Source organism: Trachurus trachurus (genome assembly GCF_905171665.1).
Source record: "Trachurus trachurus genome assembly, chromosome: 17".
In the NCBI taxonomy this organism is placed as follows: Eukaryota; Metazoa; Chordata; class Actinopteri; order Carangiformes; family Carangidae; genus Trachurus; species Trachurus trachurus.
The window spans coordinates 28,885,361-28,899,871 of record NC_139900.1 but is presented as its reverse complement, the minus strand read 5'-3'; the positions used below and the strand labels follow the sequence as shown (position 1 = coordinate 28,899,871).

Here is a 14,511-nt window from a genome sequence, read left to right as displayed (position 1 = left end):
TTTAAATTACACTATTTTTCGAAGCTCACCTTTCACACGCGTCTGTGTCTTCTCCTCGCCGACTCAAAACTTCTTCCGCCGCCGCCGCCGCACCGCAGCTGAAACCAGGTGCGTTCACTACGCGAGGAAAATAGTTCCTTGATGGATGCTAGAATAACAAACATTTAAGCCCACCCCGCCAATACACTTGATGGTACTACATTGTTTTCTCCCATTCACAAACATATTTCCATCATTTTTAATAGTTTTTACCAACGTAAACCGATGCCGTCTAAACGTCGTTGAAATGACGTCGTCATCTGCCGGTCATCTCACCCCTCAGATAGACGTCATATCAACCCGCCTGCCCAACGTTAATCAGAGGTGGAATCTACGTCCTGACATGACTGGACGTTGACTGGATGTCTTCATCTCCACACAGCACTATACAGCAGTAGATAGAGGAAACCATTCTTGGCAGTGTTTTTTTAGTTAAATATGTGTTATGTGAGATCGTATCCCCCCTAATGTTATCATGTCGAAAAAAAGTCTAAATAAAGTCACGTCGTGACGCAACGTCTGATGGATGTCGTCATCTGGACGCGGATTGAGAAAATGTTTGCTGGCAGTATTTAATCAATTAATCCGATCTAAAATGACTCATTATGTATGTCATATTTACTCAGATGTTATTTTATCATGTTGAAAAACTGTCGAATTAAGGTCACGACGTGACGCGACGTAGATTGGACGTCTCCATCTCGACCCAGGTCGAGGAAATGTTTGCTGGGTTGTAGAAGATTAATTTCCAGTGCAACTTAATTTTAGTAACCTGCAAAAAAGAAGAAGGTAGAAATGTAAAATAATAGCCCAGCTGAGTGAGTGTAGTGCAGTGTGGCTTCATAGCGGGCCCAAACCAATGGGTGACGTCACGGAGGGTTGCCACTTGCGTAAAATGCTCGGATGATGTCACTGTAAGCCATGACGTCATTGGCCAGAACATTGCCGCACAGTGTCACTGTTAGACAAACTCGACCGAGACTAACACCATCAAAGAAAACATGCTGGCCCTCGGATGGTTGCTGGGTGCAGCAGTTATTGAAGGCATCAGGAAATTGGCTGGGCCATACATGGAGCTGCCTGACAAGACCGGGTGGGGAAAAGGGGTAGAATGGGAAGGCTGTGGTGGACTTCCCGCGACCAGCTCCGATGAGTCCAGTGAAACCAGGCCGCACTACGAGCAGGTGGAAGGCTGGACCTCCAAAGACCTGTTTTGGTTTGTGCCTGAGTGAGGCGCTCCGGTTCCCCCCACAGCACCATAATAAAGTGCAATTAAAATTCACTCTTCTGTGACCCCTCTGTTTATGTCATATATAATGTGAATAGGCTACATTTCTTCGAGAGAAAAATCAGTAAAGTCAAGTTGTAGAAGGTTGTAGACAGTTATAGCTAGTGTAAAATAACCTAAATACAAGGTCTTAACTATCAATATGTTTTCATGTATAGCCCTATATTTTTCTTTCTTTCTATCTATCTAGATCTATCTATCTATCTATCTATCTATCTATCTATCTATCTATCTATCTATCTATCTATCTATCTATCTATCTGTCTGCAAGGAGGCAAGGTAATTTTATTTGTATAGCCCGTTTTTTACAGTTTGTCTCAAAGGGCTTGTCTGTCTATCTATCTGTTACATAGGCTATATGTACCCATGTTACTGTATTGTGTACACAGGCATGCTGTAATATGGGTGTGATGTAAAAAAAAAAAAAAAAAAAAAAGGAAAGAAAAGAAAATCCTAAATCACGTGACCGCCGGACCACGTGATCAGCAGCAGCGCTGCAGGACTTGTGCCGAGATCATAGAGTAGGTAGGTGCTGAACTAACACTGTTTCTGTCCTTTAGTAGACTGTAGACAGCTGGCGTTCACGTGAAAACACAGTGTTGTTGTAACAAATACGTTAAAACACGACTGTTCATTGGCTTAATGTTTAGAAAGTAATCGATGAACTACTAGCTCACTACATCGAGGAGTATCTACGCATTAGGGCGGCAGATCGTACAAAGTTCAGTCCAACACAGCACCGTGATCACTAACCTCTGTAGGCTCAGTAGTTGCAATGCTTTAGGCAGCAGCACTATGGCAGAGGAGCATGTTGCATTGGATTGCATACGGGTGTATCGCTGCATTAGGGTAGGCTACCACAGTCAGCAGAGGATGAGTTCACTGTCTGCTGATAGAGCACAGACAACGGTCAATGATTCAAAGCAAATGCACTATTTCATGTGTTAGTATCTATTTACTTAGATGTATTTTGGACCAGTTAGACAAGTGCAGCCTGGTTAATAATCGTGGTCTGCTCCGCCCTCCTCTTTGTCCTCCTCCCCCAGCTCGTCCCTCATGGCTCAGGTCTATTATGTTGGAGTGGACGTGGGCACAGCCAGTGTGCGGGCTGCGCTGGTGACCAGAGACGGGCTGGTGAGCAGCATCGCAGAGGAGCCCATCAGCATCTGGGAGCCCCAGCCTGACCACTATGTCCAGTCCTCCACCGAGATCTGGGAGAAATGCTGCACTGTGGTCAAGGTGGGATGCGGCAGAGCAGTGGTGGTGCTCATCTCGAGTTGCATTAAAGTGGATGCTGAGGAATTAAACCTAAAACAGGATTGTTTTTTTCATACAAGTATAAATGCATTGAGAGCCAGACCCTTCAGTCCTGTATGTCTCACTATTAGCCAATATTTAATCCATTCCTCTCAGACAACTGTTATCCACTTTTTCTAGCATTTCTGTGCAGGTCTTGCCGCCATCTCAGGTTGGTTGGAGATGTGCACTGTACAGTCAGGGAAGCTGCCCACAGGTTTCTATGATAATACATTTCATAGAGGAATTAAACCTAAAACAGGATTGTTTTATTTTTTCATACAAGTATACTATAAATGCATTGGTTGGTTTATTGCTGAAGCAGAGCCAGACCCTTCAGTCTTATGTCTGTCTCACTATTAGCCAATATTTAATCCATTCCCCTCAGATGTAGCAACTGTTTATCCATTAGGCCTACTTCCATTTTATTCCTTTAGCTTTGACTTTTTCTAGCATTTCTGACTGTGTTACATTTTTAGCCATTTAGTTGTTTCTCTCAGTGGAAACATCTGGCTGTGATGTCTTGCAGCCGTCTCAGGTTGGTTGGAGATGTGCCTACAGGTTTCAATGATAATGCATTTCCTAAACACCAGCATCACAGCAGTGTGTAGGCTACTCCTGTTTGGAGGAACACAAACACTATTATGTACAGCTGTGCTCATAAGTGTACACAGCCTGGCATAACATGTGAAATATTGGCCATATTTCAGAAAATACTATTGATCATGCAAAAAAAAAAATTATTCAGGGTTGGTTGTTTATTATCACACGACTGTTTGCTCTATTTAAATCATAATAATAAGTGCAACCACCCAAATGGCCCTGATCAAAACTTTACATACCCTCAAAGTTTTAGCCTGATATTAAACACACAAATCGACACAGACAGGTTTAAATGGCTGTGTAATTAATTTGTGTCTGTGTATAACAAGTCAGTGAGATTCTGGGCTCTAGACAAACACCTGCACGTGTCATCCATTGCTGCTAGCCTATGACTCTGCTGGATTCTGAGCCACAGGGAATGCAAAATAACTGTCAAAAGACCTGAGGGAGAAGGCTGCTCAACTTTATAAAATGGGAAAAGATAATATAAAAAGATATCCAAAGATTGGAAAGGCCAATCAGCAGTGTTCAAACTCTCATAAAAGTGGAAATTGAAGGGTTCTGTTGATACCAAGCCACAACCAGATAGACCAATATAAAAAAATGTCTTTGTTGGGATGTCTCATGGTTTTATTTGAATCCCATTAAAATACGAGAAATGTGTTTTGCCTAATCACTCATGTTTTCCTTAAAGAATGGTACACATTTTACAAAATCTGCTAGGGTATGGGAACTTATGAGCACAACTGTAGTTAGATAGTCCATGTGCTTCATTTAAGTTGAGCTGCATTTGTCAAAATAATAATCAGTGATTGGGATCAAGACAAGTTAGTCAATGCAGCCCAGCATCGCAACCCTCATTGTTACACACAATACACAGTATGTATGTGGTGATCACAACCTGCCATCTCATTGTCCCTTTGTGGATATCATCTTTGTAAATGCACCGAACGAATCCGATTTTTCAGACCGTTCTGTTTGTCATTTCCAGACAGTGACCCAGGATGTGGAGAGGAGCCAGGTCCGAGGTGTTGGCTTCGACGCCACCTGCTCTCTGGTGGTTCTGGACCAAAGCTTCCAGCCTGTGTCAGTCAATCAGGATGGTGAGTGAGTTACCTGACCCACCTAGTAGTCAGCAAAGTATCATTTATGTACATCTACTTTAAGTACTCGTGTATGGGTGTAGGAGAGGATTAACTTTACTTTGGAGATGCAGAACTGTTCAGGTTGAAATGTGTAACTGAAATTTTCCGTTGCTTGGCTTTGCTTGGACATGTTGTTTTTAGTCCAATGTAATGTGATAGTGTATTGATCCCTGAAGGTAACACCCCCTCCTCCACGCTGGAGTCAGGGTGAGGTCAGGGTGAGCTACAGAACAGAACAGAACAGAGCCCCTGCAGCTGGGAGGGAGTCATGTTTTTTCTCAATGAATCAAGGTAGAGTCAGGGGTCACGACCCAGGCTACATGATGATACGCTGTCAAGACATTACACACATCTCAAAAGCTTTGTTCATCATCTCTCAAGAGACACATCCAATCTTCAATAAATGGCACCAGGGATGTTCAGGCCGTGCAGTGTTTGATTTTTTTTTGTGTGACCTGTTTTCTCTCTCCAGGGGACAAACAAAGGAACGTGGTGATGTGGATGGACCATCGCGCCGCAGAGCAGGCCGCTCGTATAACTAACGCCGGCCACAAGGTCCTGAGCAGGGTGGGAGGGGTCATGTCACCTGAGATGCAGCCCCCTAAGCTGCTCTGGCTCAGAGAGGTGAGAGGTGAGCGGGGGTCACCACAGGACCGCTGATCTCTCTGGCTTTTTACAGTTGGTCAGCATGTGGCGGTTGTTATTTTAGCCTCGCTTACCCTTTTTTTCTCATGGAACAGATTCCTCAGAACACGTTAAGTGCCTTCAGCTCTGACCAGTCACTATTTGTTCCACTGACTCACTAACTCAAGGCTCAATCACCACGTTTAATCTCATGTTTTTGTCAGAATCTCAGAGAAAGCTGCTGGAACAAAGCTGCTCACTTCTTTGACCTGCCAGACTTCCTGTCTTGGAAAGCAACAGGCTCTTTGACAAGGTGAACTTTGCTGATTCATTACAAGTGTGGTGGATTATTCAAACTCTTATCTGTGAGTTATTTGCAGCTATTTATTCCGCATGTGTAATATGAAGGAGTAGTATGTGTGTAACAGAAATGTCAGCGATGGAATGAAGTGGGCGACCTACAAACTGTTGCTGTTATTAAACATCTTTGCTGTTGAAACATTACCCTGCTATCAAATTAATGGTGCTGTCCTCAATAGCAGGGTGATTCTAGGAAATCTGTCTTTTATCATTGACAAAGTGTTTTTGATACTGTGGCCTTCCCAGGATGCTGCCAAACAGATAAACAGACAGCACGTTCATTTTAATCAAATATCTCGGGAGTCACAGGCCTATCCTGCACTCTTCCACAGATCTCTATGTACTCTGGTGTGTAAATGGACGTATTGCCCTCCAGAGGGATGGGATACCAGCTTCTGGAGCAGCATTGGACTGGAGGATCTCCTTGAAAATAACTTTTCTAAAATAGGTCAGGAAATTAAAAACATCATTGCTGCAAATCATCTCTTTAAATTATACTATTACAATGGAATTTAAATTAATTACAGAGTTTAACATTATAAGACATTTGGAAAATGTGAAGTCCAAGCTGAATTCTTTCATTATTCAAGCTGCAGCATTTCTGTCATCCAGGCAGCGTGACGTGTTCTCCGGGGAGTCGGCTGGGAGACGGCCTCAGTCAGCAGGCAGCAGCAGATTTGGGTTTGGACCCGGGAACTGCAGTCGGTGCTTCTCTCATTGACGCCCATGCTGGAGGCCTAGGTATCACACACCGTCCACACCGCTGTTGTCACCAAGAAACTGTTACTGAATGAAATGATCTACGCTGTGTTTTCTGAGGTGCATCCGGCATTTTTTGCCAGTTCCACATGACAAGGAGAGGCAGCGTCGTGACTCTGTGCCACACTCAGGGCCGTTGCTAGGAATTCTGGGCCCCCTTAAAGAATACTAAAGTGGGCCCCTACCCCCTGACTTTTCCACTTTTTTTTCTTAGACTACGTATGTATTATCATTTTTAATTTAGCCTACTTTGTTTTGATGCTAATGCAGCATTACTATGAGTATTAGTCAGAATAAATCAGTCATACAAAGATTAGACCACTGGGGTTTTTTGTGGGGCCCAACTGGGCGCTGGGCCCCTAGAATTATCATCACCTTTCTCCCCTATACAACGGCCCTGGCCACACTCACACTTCAGATGATATCAAAGAGACGAGGGAGGCGTGAGGTCTAATGTAGGTGATGCGTATTTACCTCTGTCAGCGAAGTTATGTTTTCACTCTTTAATTGTTAGCAGGATTTAGCAAAAAAATACTGAACCCATTTGTAATGACCTTGATAGAGGGGAGGGATGGGACACAGGCCAGAGGGGAACACATTACACTCCTACTTCTTTGGTCTTTTGCTAAATTGACATTTGATGTAAGTTGGAGCTCCTGAAAACACTGCAGTAGATACTCATAATTGTTGTGCACAAATGTAGGATTTATCATTATTATTATGCACATGTGTAACAAAGTGCAACATCTGAGCTGAGGATGGCACCAGAAGAAAGACGGTGGCAGTGTCCGGTCTCTCCACATCTGAAATGTGTGTCTGACCCATATTTAGTGACAAACCTGTGCCTGAGTAAAAAGTTAAAAGCCGATGCTGCTGTTTACTGTATCTGTGAGCACTTTGTTGACTTTCTTTGCTTTTGGACCATCTGGTTTTGTTCTGGGAGCTCAACTGTTCATGAACCCTGACCTCCGACCTCTGGCTTTGACCTCTGCCTATCACACATTGTCATATCAGTCAGAGGTCAAAACCCGCTGAACTTTTAGTTGTGGTACATGTCACAGCGATGCACACCCCCTCCTCCACCGCACACAGATCACATCTCCACCTTAAACTCAAACCAGCTTGACAAATATTATTCCAGCAGTTAGTGTCACTGCTGAATCCCATGTGAAGGTTAGGAGGACACTTCTAAAGGATTTAAAGCTTTTGATCTGTAAATCAATGTTATTGGTCCCTGATGGGGCAGTTTAGGTAAGCTAAAAAAATCACACTATAATTATACAATTTATCATTTTTCCTGTGCAGAAAATTCTGATATTGACTAAATATAACCCAAAAGCACATGTCATCCCACCCAGGTGTGATAGGAGCAGATGTGAAAGGCTTCAACCTGCCGTGTGAGGAGCAGCCCATCACCTCACGCATGGCCATGATCTGTGGGACCTCCACCTGCCACATGGCGGTGAGTGGCTCACAGCTACGCTTCACCTGCTGTGTTAAGATATTCCAAACATTAGCAATAGCGTTTCCTGTCCCGATGACCTCTCTCACACTCATCACTGCATGACTAATACAACACCCTCTACCATTAATCAAGCACTCCCAGCCTCCGTATCCTAACTGGGACGTCACAACTCTGAGGTGATGTAAAGCTAATGCTCATACACAAATAGGCAGTCTATTTAAAGTCAGTGTGATAAATCATATTTTCTGGTAATGCTGATGACAGGGTGCTGTGTTACCGTATGTTATTTTTACATTTCATATGTTCAGTGCATTTTTATTATATACGGACTAAAATTATCTTGTTTTATTCATCTTAAATTGAAAGTGCTGTTTCCACTGACATTTAAAACAGGGGTTCTCAACTAGTCTCACTCTGGGACCCACATTTTCCCATGGTCATTAAGTCGCGACCCACTTTTATAGAATTCAAACCAAGATTATTTTTTTTTAAAGCCTTTAAAAACTCATTTTGCTCTTTATTGAGCAAAGTGCATTTCAGAGCACATGAATGAAACTGAAGAGGACCATGACAACTGCATGTACAGAAGTGAATAAAAAAATATCAAACTGCACAAAATGGAGACCAACAAAACGATATATTTGACTTCTGATGCATCTCTGCATTCAGAGCATGTTCACAAAAGTGAATAAATACCAAATTGCACAAAATAAAGACCCACAAAACAAAACAAGATTCACTGCATTCAGGCCACATTAATAAGAAACTGATATCTTTGCATTCAGAGCAAATAATAAGAAAGTGAGGAGGAGCATTGCAACTGCATGTGTTCATGTGACGCGTGCTTTTCAATATAAGTTATTTTTCAAAATAAAAGACAGATGTGCATTAAATATTATTTACTTTTTTGACCAGCTGTCTGCGACCCATCCAGAACGGGTCCGCGACCCACTTTTGGGTCCCGACCCACCAGTTGAGAACCACTGATTTAAAACACATTTGACTCTTTAATTTTGTGTGTGTCAGATGAGTGCTGAGCCTGTGTTGGTGCCGGGGGTGTGGGGCCCCTGCCTGTCGGCCATGGTGCCCGGCCTGTGGCTCAACGAGGGAGGACAGAGTGCCACAGGGAGGCTGGTAAGTCGGCTGTCGGCTGTTGTGCATGATCCCACTGCTGTGCAGTAACCCACCTGTGAACAAGTAGATGTGCAAGTGAAAAAAAAAAAGTGAGTTTGCCCAAAATGCGCAATGGCTCCATGAACAACAAAGTCTGAAACTCAATACAAGGTTTATTCACTGTCACTCAGATTGGAGCAATTGTCAGAATAATGCTTGTAAAGATGCACATTAATGAAGAACCCGCAAAGCAAGTCCCTTCATGTCCTTCCACCATTGTTCATGGTATGTGGGACATCCTGTCGTCATGCTGGCGTCTGAGACTCTGTAGACACAATCTTGTTTTCATGTCATACAAACTTCATGCTTACGTCACAGGCAGCTCATGTGCAGTAGATTGTCTGATGCCACAGAAATTTGCATATTGATATGGGGCCAGCTGATTTTTCTTAAATTCTGGTAGCATTCCTGATGACAAATTGATAGCAGTGAGCATGTGTAATTTGTCACGAGGAAATCCAAGTGCCTCTTGTAAGTCAGAAGACAAAAAGGATGTTATGGTCTGATCACAAGTGACCACAAGTGATTAGATCTCACCTCCCCGCTTCAATGCAGATAAACAGGTAGGCTATACATTGGCTGAAAACAACAATCTGAAAGACGCATGAGAGAGAGAGAGAGAGAGGAAGCAGAGTAGATGGCCCTTCAATGTAGCCAAGACAAATAATAAAAAACAAAAAGGTGTGACATGTGGCCAGACCATCTCTAAATGTAGCCTAAGTGATTGGATCTTGAATATGTCCTAAATCGTCTCAGGTGCATTCACACATGAATCAGATCACCTGACATGGATGTTAATAGCATGTCTGAACCGTCACTCTGTAAAAAGAAATATTTGCTGAAATATTCCCAAATGAAATATCATGTGTTCTGTACTATTGGTTTGGCAACAGAGGCCAAAATAAAAATAATTTTAAGATCCAGTGACTTTCCAGTGGAATTTCTAAATATACTTTTGTCATTTTATTGATTAAATTGTTCCACAGTTATATCAAATATAATGATCAGACGTAGCCTTGCCAGCCTTCTTGCTATTATATTATTATTATATATATATTATATATTATATTGCTAATGGACCTTGTTGCCCTCCCCTCCCTCAGATTGACCACATGGTGAAGGGCCACGCTGCCTACACTCAGCTCCAGGAACAGGCACAGCAGAGGTCAGCCGATGCCTTTAATGTTGCACTTCCCACAAACATTTTAGCACAGCTGTCATCCCTGTCCACTTGAGTAAGCGACAGAAACTTTAGAAGCTTAGCGAGGCTGTATATTTGGACTTTATTCAATGGAAGTTGAAAAGGAAGTCAATTAAATTACCAAAATGTACGATTTACTTGATTTGATTTTCTTTACAGATAATTACAAAGAGACTCTGGTGTTGTCCATGTTGGCCCACTGCCATGGCAACACATCATTAGTCATGCTCATGCTCCTCCTGTGACCAGTTATGTCTTCTGTACCTCTTGTATTTTAACTTTTAAACATCATTACGTCATCAGTTTCCTCTGTGCTTTTCCCCCCAGATCTCCGTTCTCAGGTAAAAACATCTCCAGCTACCTGAACAACCACCTGAGGTCAATGGCCAACTCCGGCTCTGCTGTGGACCTGCTGGGATCCAGTCTCCACATGTGGCCGGACTTCCATGGGAACAGATCGCCACTGGCTGATCCCACTCTGAAGGGCATGGTGCGGAACCAGGACTCAAGGCATCAAATAAATAACTGATTTTAGGACATAAAAACAATTTTTAAAAAAAGTTTAGTAAGATGTGGAACTGTCATAAACTTCAAATGTACTCACAGGCTCCAGTTTAGTTATAGCTCATCATATTGGATAATTCAGAACATTAATAAGAAAACATAAAAAATACTGTGAAGAGTCACATGTTTGCTGACATAGACCTGGGAGGAAGTTAGGCTAGCCTGCCTAAGCATAAAGACTGCAGGCTTCGGCCTCTAGAGCTACTGATGGTGAGTGATATCAACTGTCAATACATCTAATAGATAGATAGATAGATAGATAGATAGATAGATAGATAGATAGATAGATAGATAGATAGATAGATAGATAGATAGATATACTTTATTGATCCCAATCTGGGAAATTACAGTGCAGCAGCAGCATTACACAGACACACATTGACGATAACAATGTGTGTCTGTGTAATTCAAAAATACTGAAAATAGTTCATCACTGGATTTCCTAGATAATGTTTAATTATGTATGTGAACAAAATTAATTTACAATACTGCCTTGAAGTAGCTAACAGCAGCTCTTTGAAGCAGCTGACTTCACAAAGCACCACAGTCTGGGTTATTCAAACATTAAACAGTTTATACAAAATGTGTCTTATTACTGTGTTGCAGGTGATTGGACTGTCCCTGTCTCAAACCTTAGATGACTTGGCTCTGCTCTATCTGGCCACGTTACAAGCCCTGGCTGTAAGTGTGCTGTGTTTTATGTTTCATGTTAGCTTCCTCTGAGCTTCGGTCCTACACCCTCACACCTTCCAGTACCAAGGCAGGTTGTGTTTGTTTACCTGTGACCTTGTGTTTTCTTCTCTGGTTACAGCTCGGTACGCTTCATATTCTGGAGGCCATGAAAGAAGCGGGGCATGACATCACAACCCTCTTCCTGTGCGGGGGACTCAGTAAAAACTCCCTGTTTGTACAGATTCACGCCAACGCAACAGGTATTTAAAACAACAACAATGGATAATAATAGTATCTGATATGTGTATTATTTCCTCTAGTTCTTTAGCCCTCTACTCTACTATTCTCTCTCAGGACTGCCTGTGGTCTTACCAGACCAGATGGAGGCTGTGTTAATAGGAGCAGCAGTCTTGGGTGCATGTGCATCACAGGACTACAGCACTATACAGGTACACACACACACACACACACACACACACACACACACACACACATACACACAGTGGCTCAGACAGAAAAGTCTACAGTAGAGGCTACAGTCCTCGCCGCAGGTGGCCCCGGTTCGAATCCCGCGTCGGGTGGCCCTTTCCTGCATGTCATTCCCCCTCTCTCTGCCTCCCCGTTTCCTGTCTATCTCTACTGAGTACTTTCGAATAGGGGCAAAAAAAAGCCAAAAAATATATACTAAAAAAAAAAAAGACTTGCCTCTAATGACCAGATGTATCCTTGTGTGCATTCAACCCAGGTCAGGTTTTTAATGCGTCTTTCAAATATTCACACAGCAGTACAGATACTGTCCAGTGTGGGTCACTGCCTCTGATTCAAAGTAATCAAAATGCATACAAATCTGAAACATCTTTTTTTTTTCAACATTTAAGATACTTTGACTTGAATCCTGTATTTCTCAAGCGGATGACATCTTTCATGAGACCAATTATTTCTAAATTCCCAGAACATTTAAACGACTCATCTCGAATTTGTAATGCAGACTGAGTGTTAAAAATGTTCTTCTCCTTAAACAAATATGACATATTTTAAATTTAAGAAAGCCCCCATTACACATAATGCACTAAATGTAGACAATATAGATGAAGATGAATTGTCTTATTCTGTTTCTCTTTTTATACTGTTGCTATTTGCTGCTGCACAAATGTAAATTTCCCCACTGTGGGACAAATAAAAGGAATCTTAATCCTCAAAGAATTATTCACACTCAGAAATATTTGTATAAACTATTAGAATATTAGATTTTTAAAATGTTGTACTATTCTTCCTAAATTAAGAAATGCAAATCATTTTCAAAAAACAAAAAGAGAATTACAGATTTTAAGATTTGAATGGGCATTGTTTCATAATTCGACTCAAGATATACACTAAATGTATCTCTTCTTAATCCCTTCTTTCAGATTTTGTCTGTTGTTTAAATTCACCTCACATCACACAGCACAGCTCTTACATTCACTGAGTCGATGGCTCCATCTGCTGGGTAGAAAACTACAATAAATAAAAAATAAAAACGATATACATTATACTGTGCATGACTGGAGCTGGATTTGTGCACAATGCGTTTAAGATATAAAGTGTGGATTAATCTTTGGCTGGGTCAACTCATCATCTCCTTGGTGTCTGGGTGCCAGAGCTTGCAACAGAAGAGAATGACAAGCCTTTAAGCCAGATATACTAAAAATAAGACGTTATTGTTTGGACTAGGCTGCACCTGTCAACCCGTTTTCAGCCATAACTGCAGCAGCCAGTTGTTGTGTCTGATCCTCTGAGCTGCACACAGTCAAGTGGCCGGATTTTGTAGGTTTAGACAGCAGAGGGGCCCCGCACTGCATTAGTCATAAACTCAGCCACAGTTACCGTGGTTGGCCTGGGTTCACTCTAGAAATGGGTCAGGTTTGGCCCCAGACTGTGTGTGTGAATGAGTAACATGATTTATTGACTGATACTTTTCTTTGCAATTATGTTTTAGGAGGCAATGGAGAAAATGGCAAAAGTGGGGAAAGTTGTTCAGCCTGATCATAAACTGCAGAGGTGAGGCAGGATTTATTTTCTCTTTTTTAATATTTGGGGAAAGTAATGTTTGCTTTATTTTTTATGTCGCTATCCACGGGACAAGAATATTAATAGGTCCAAATTCCACAATGTTCAAAATCTTTTTTTTTTTTCCATGGGAACATTTTTTTTGCATTACCGGTAATCCATTTATTCTAGGCGAAATCAAATTAATGATATTGCAGAAAATCCTTTAGATTAGAAATCTTGACTGTGTAAGGGATTTGCATGAAAAATGGAATACGTATATATCATTATGCATAAAGTCCATGTTGTTATTTTCTTATTTTTAGCTTCTATGAGAAAAAGTACAAAGTGTTCCTGCGACTGTTTGCCCACCAGAGGGAGTACCAGGCCCTCATGAGCCAGCCATGATGCTGATGGAGGGAGGGAGGGAGGCCGAGTCTCTGTGACTGAACACTGATGATAAATCCACACACTGGAAACAAGAACATGAAGAACCTGCTCTATCCTTTATAACGGTTATTTTTTTCCAATTTTGTTTCTCAATAAACTGTAGGAAAACAGTTCTCTGGTGTTGGATGTCTATGAATGAATACAGTATAATTATGTCTGTGTCTGATGGCAGAGCTCAGTCTTGAGGTTTGCTGACGGCAGCAGATGAGCCGTGTGTGGAGAGGAGCAGATGGAGTTCTCTGCGGCCGTCTCTATTTCTGTTTTACATTCAACACTGCAGGTCTGATCACAACAAAGGAAACAAGGATAGGAGTGAATCAACACATGCGGCCCCTCGGCTTCATCCAGGGCAACGGCTCCATCGGCTGTTGCTGTTGTCAGCACTCAAATGAATAATACAAATAACAGAGCTCTGCCGCTGCCTTTCTCTGTCATTACATTCTCATGCATTCAATATATAATTTAGTGTACTTCAACATCAGTCGTGACACTCATTCATTTTTTAAAATCGTGTCCTTTGTGCTCTCATTGCATTTTAAATCATCCCTCTCATTTCCTGTGTAAGCAGCTCTGTCCAGGCTGCTGCTCAGAGAGAGGAGCCTGTTCCAGAAGCTGATCAGCTCTTCACTCATACACTGGACCAGTTGAAGTGGGGTACGGTGGCCCTGAGAGCTCAACACACTACAACGTTTAATTAAAAAAAAAATGCTTTCAAATACATAAAAGTGCTGCAATTTCATAAAAAATCATCAATTTAACTACACACAAGAAAAAAAACAAAACACCAAATGATAAGGGTGCTACAGAGTCATGTTTCCAGCAGACACAAGTGTGTGGGGTTACCATG

At 42.0% G+C, this 14,511-nt stretch overlaps 1 protein-coding gene across 2 annotated transcripts; it reads left to right on the top strand.

Moving 5' to 3' along the window:
* The first annotated feature begins 1,810 nt into the window (after nucleotides 1-1,810).
* fggy (FGGY carbohydrate kinase domain containing) lies at nucleotides 1,811-13,742 on the top strand. 2 transcript variants are annotated; one of them, XM_083990988.1, is made up of 16 exons: nucleotides 1,811-1,852; nucleotides 2,374-2,566; nucleotides 4,218-4,329; nucleotides 4,844-4,995; nucleotides 5,220-5,308; nucleotides 5,688-5,803; nucleotides 5,968-6,096; nucleotides 7,473-7,576; nucleotides 8,606-8,713; nucleotides 9,856-9,917; nucleotides 10,281-10,443; nucleotides 11,124-11,198; nucleotides 11,329-11,449; nucleotides 11,544-11,638; nucleotides 13,165-13,226; nucleotides 13,541-13,742. In XM_083990988.1, exons 2-16 carry the CDS (start codon nucleotides 2,384-2,386, stop codon nucleotides 13,620-13,622), a joined length of 1,653 nt encoding a protein of 550 aa, XP_083847114.1. In that variant the 5' UTR covers nucleotides 1,811-1,852; nucleotides 2,374-2,383; the 3' UTR covers nucleotides 13,623-13,742. The 2 variants fall into 2 exon arrangements, with proteins under 2 accessions (XP_083847114.1, XP_083847115.1); XM_083990989.1 differs by having other exon boundaries at nucleotides 1,823-1,848.
* The last annotated feature ends 769 nt before the right edge of the window (nucleotides 13,743-14,511 follow it).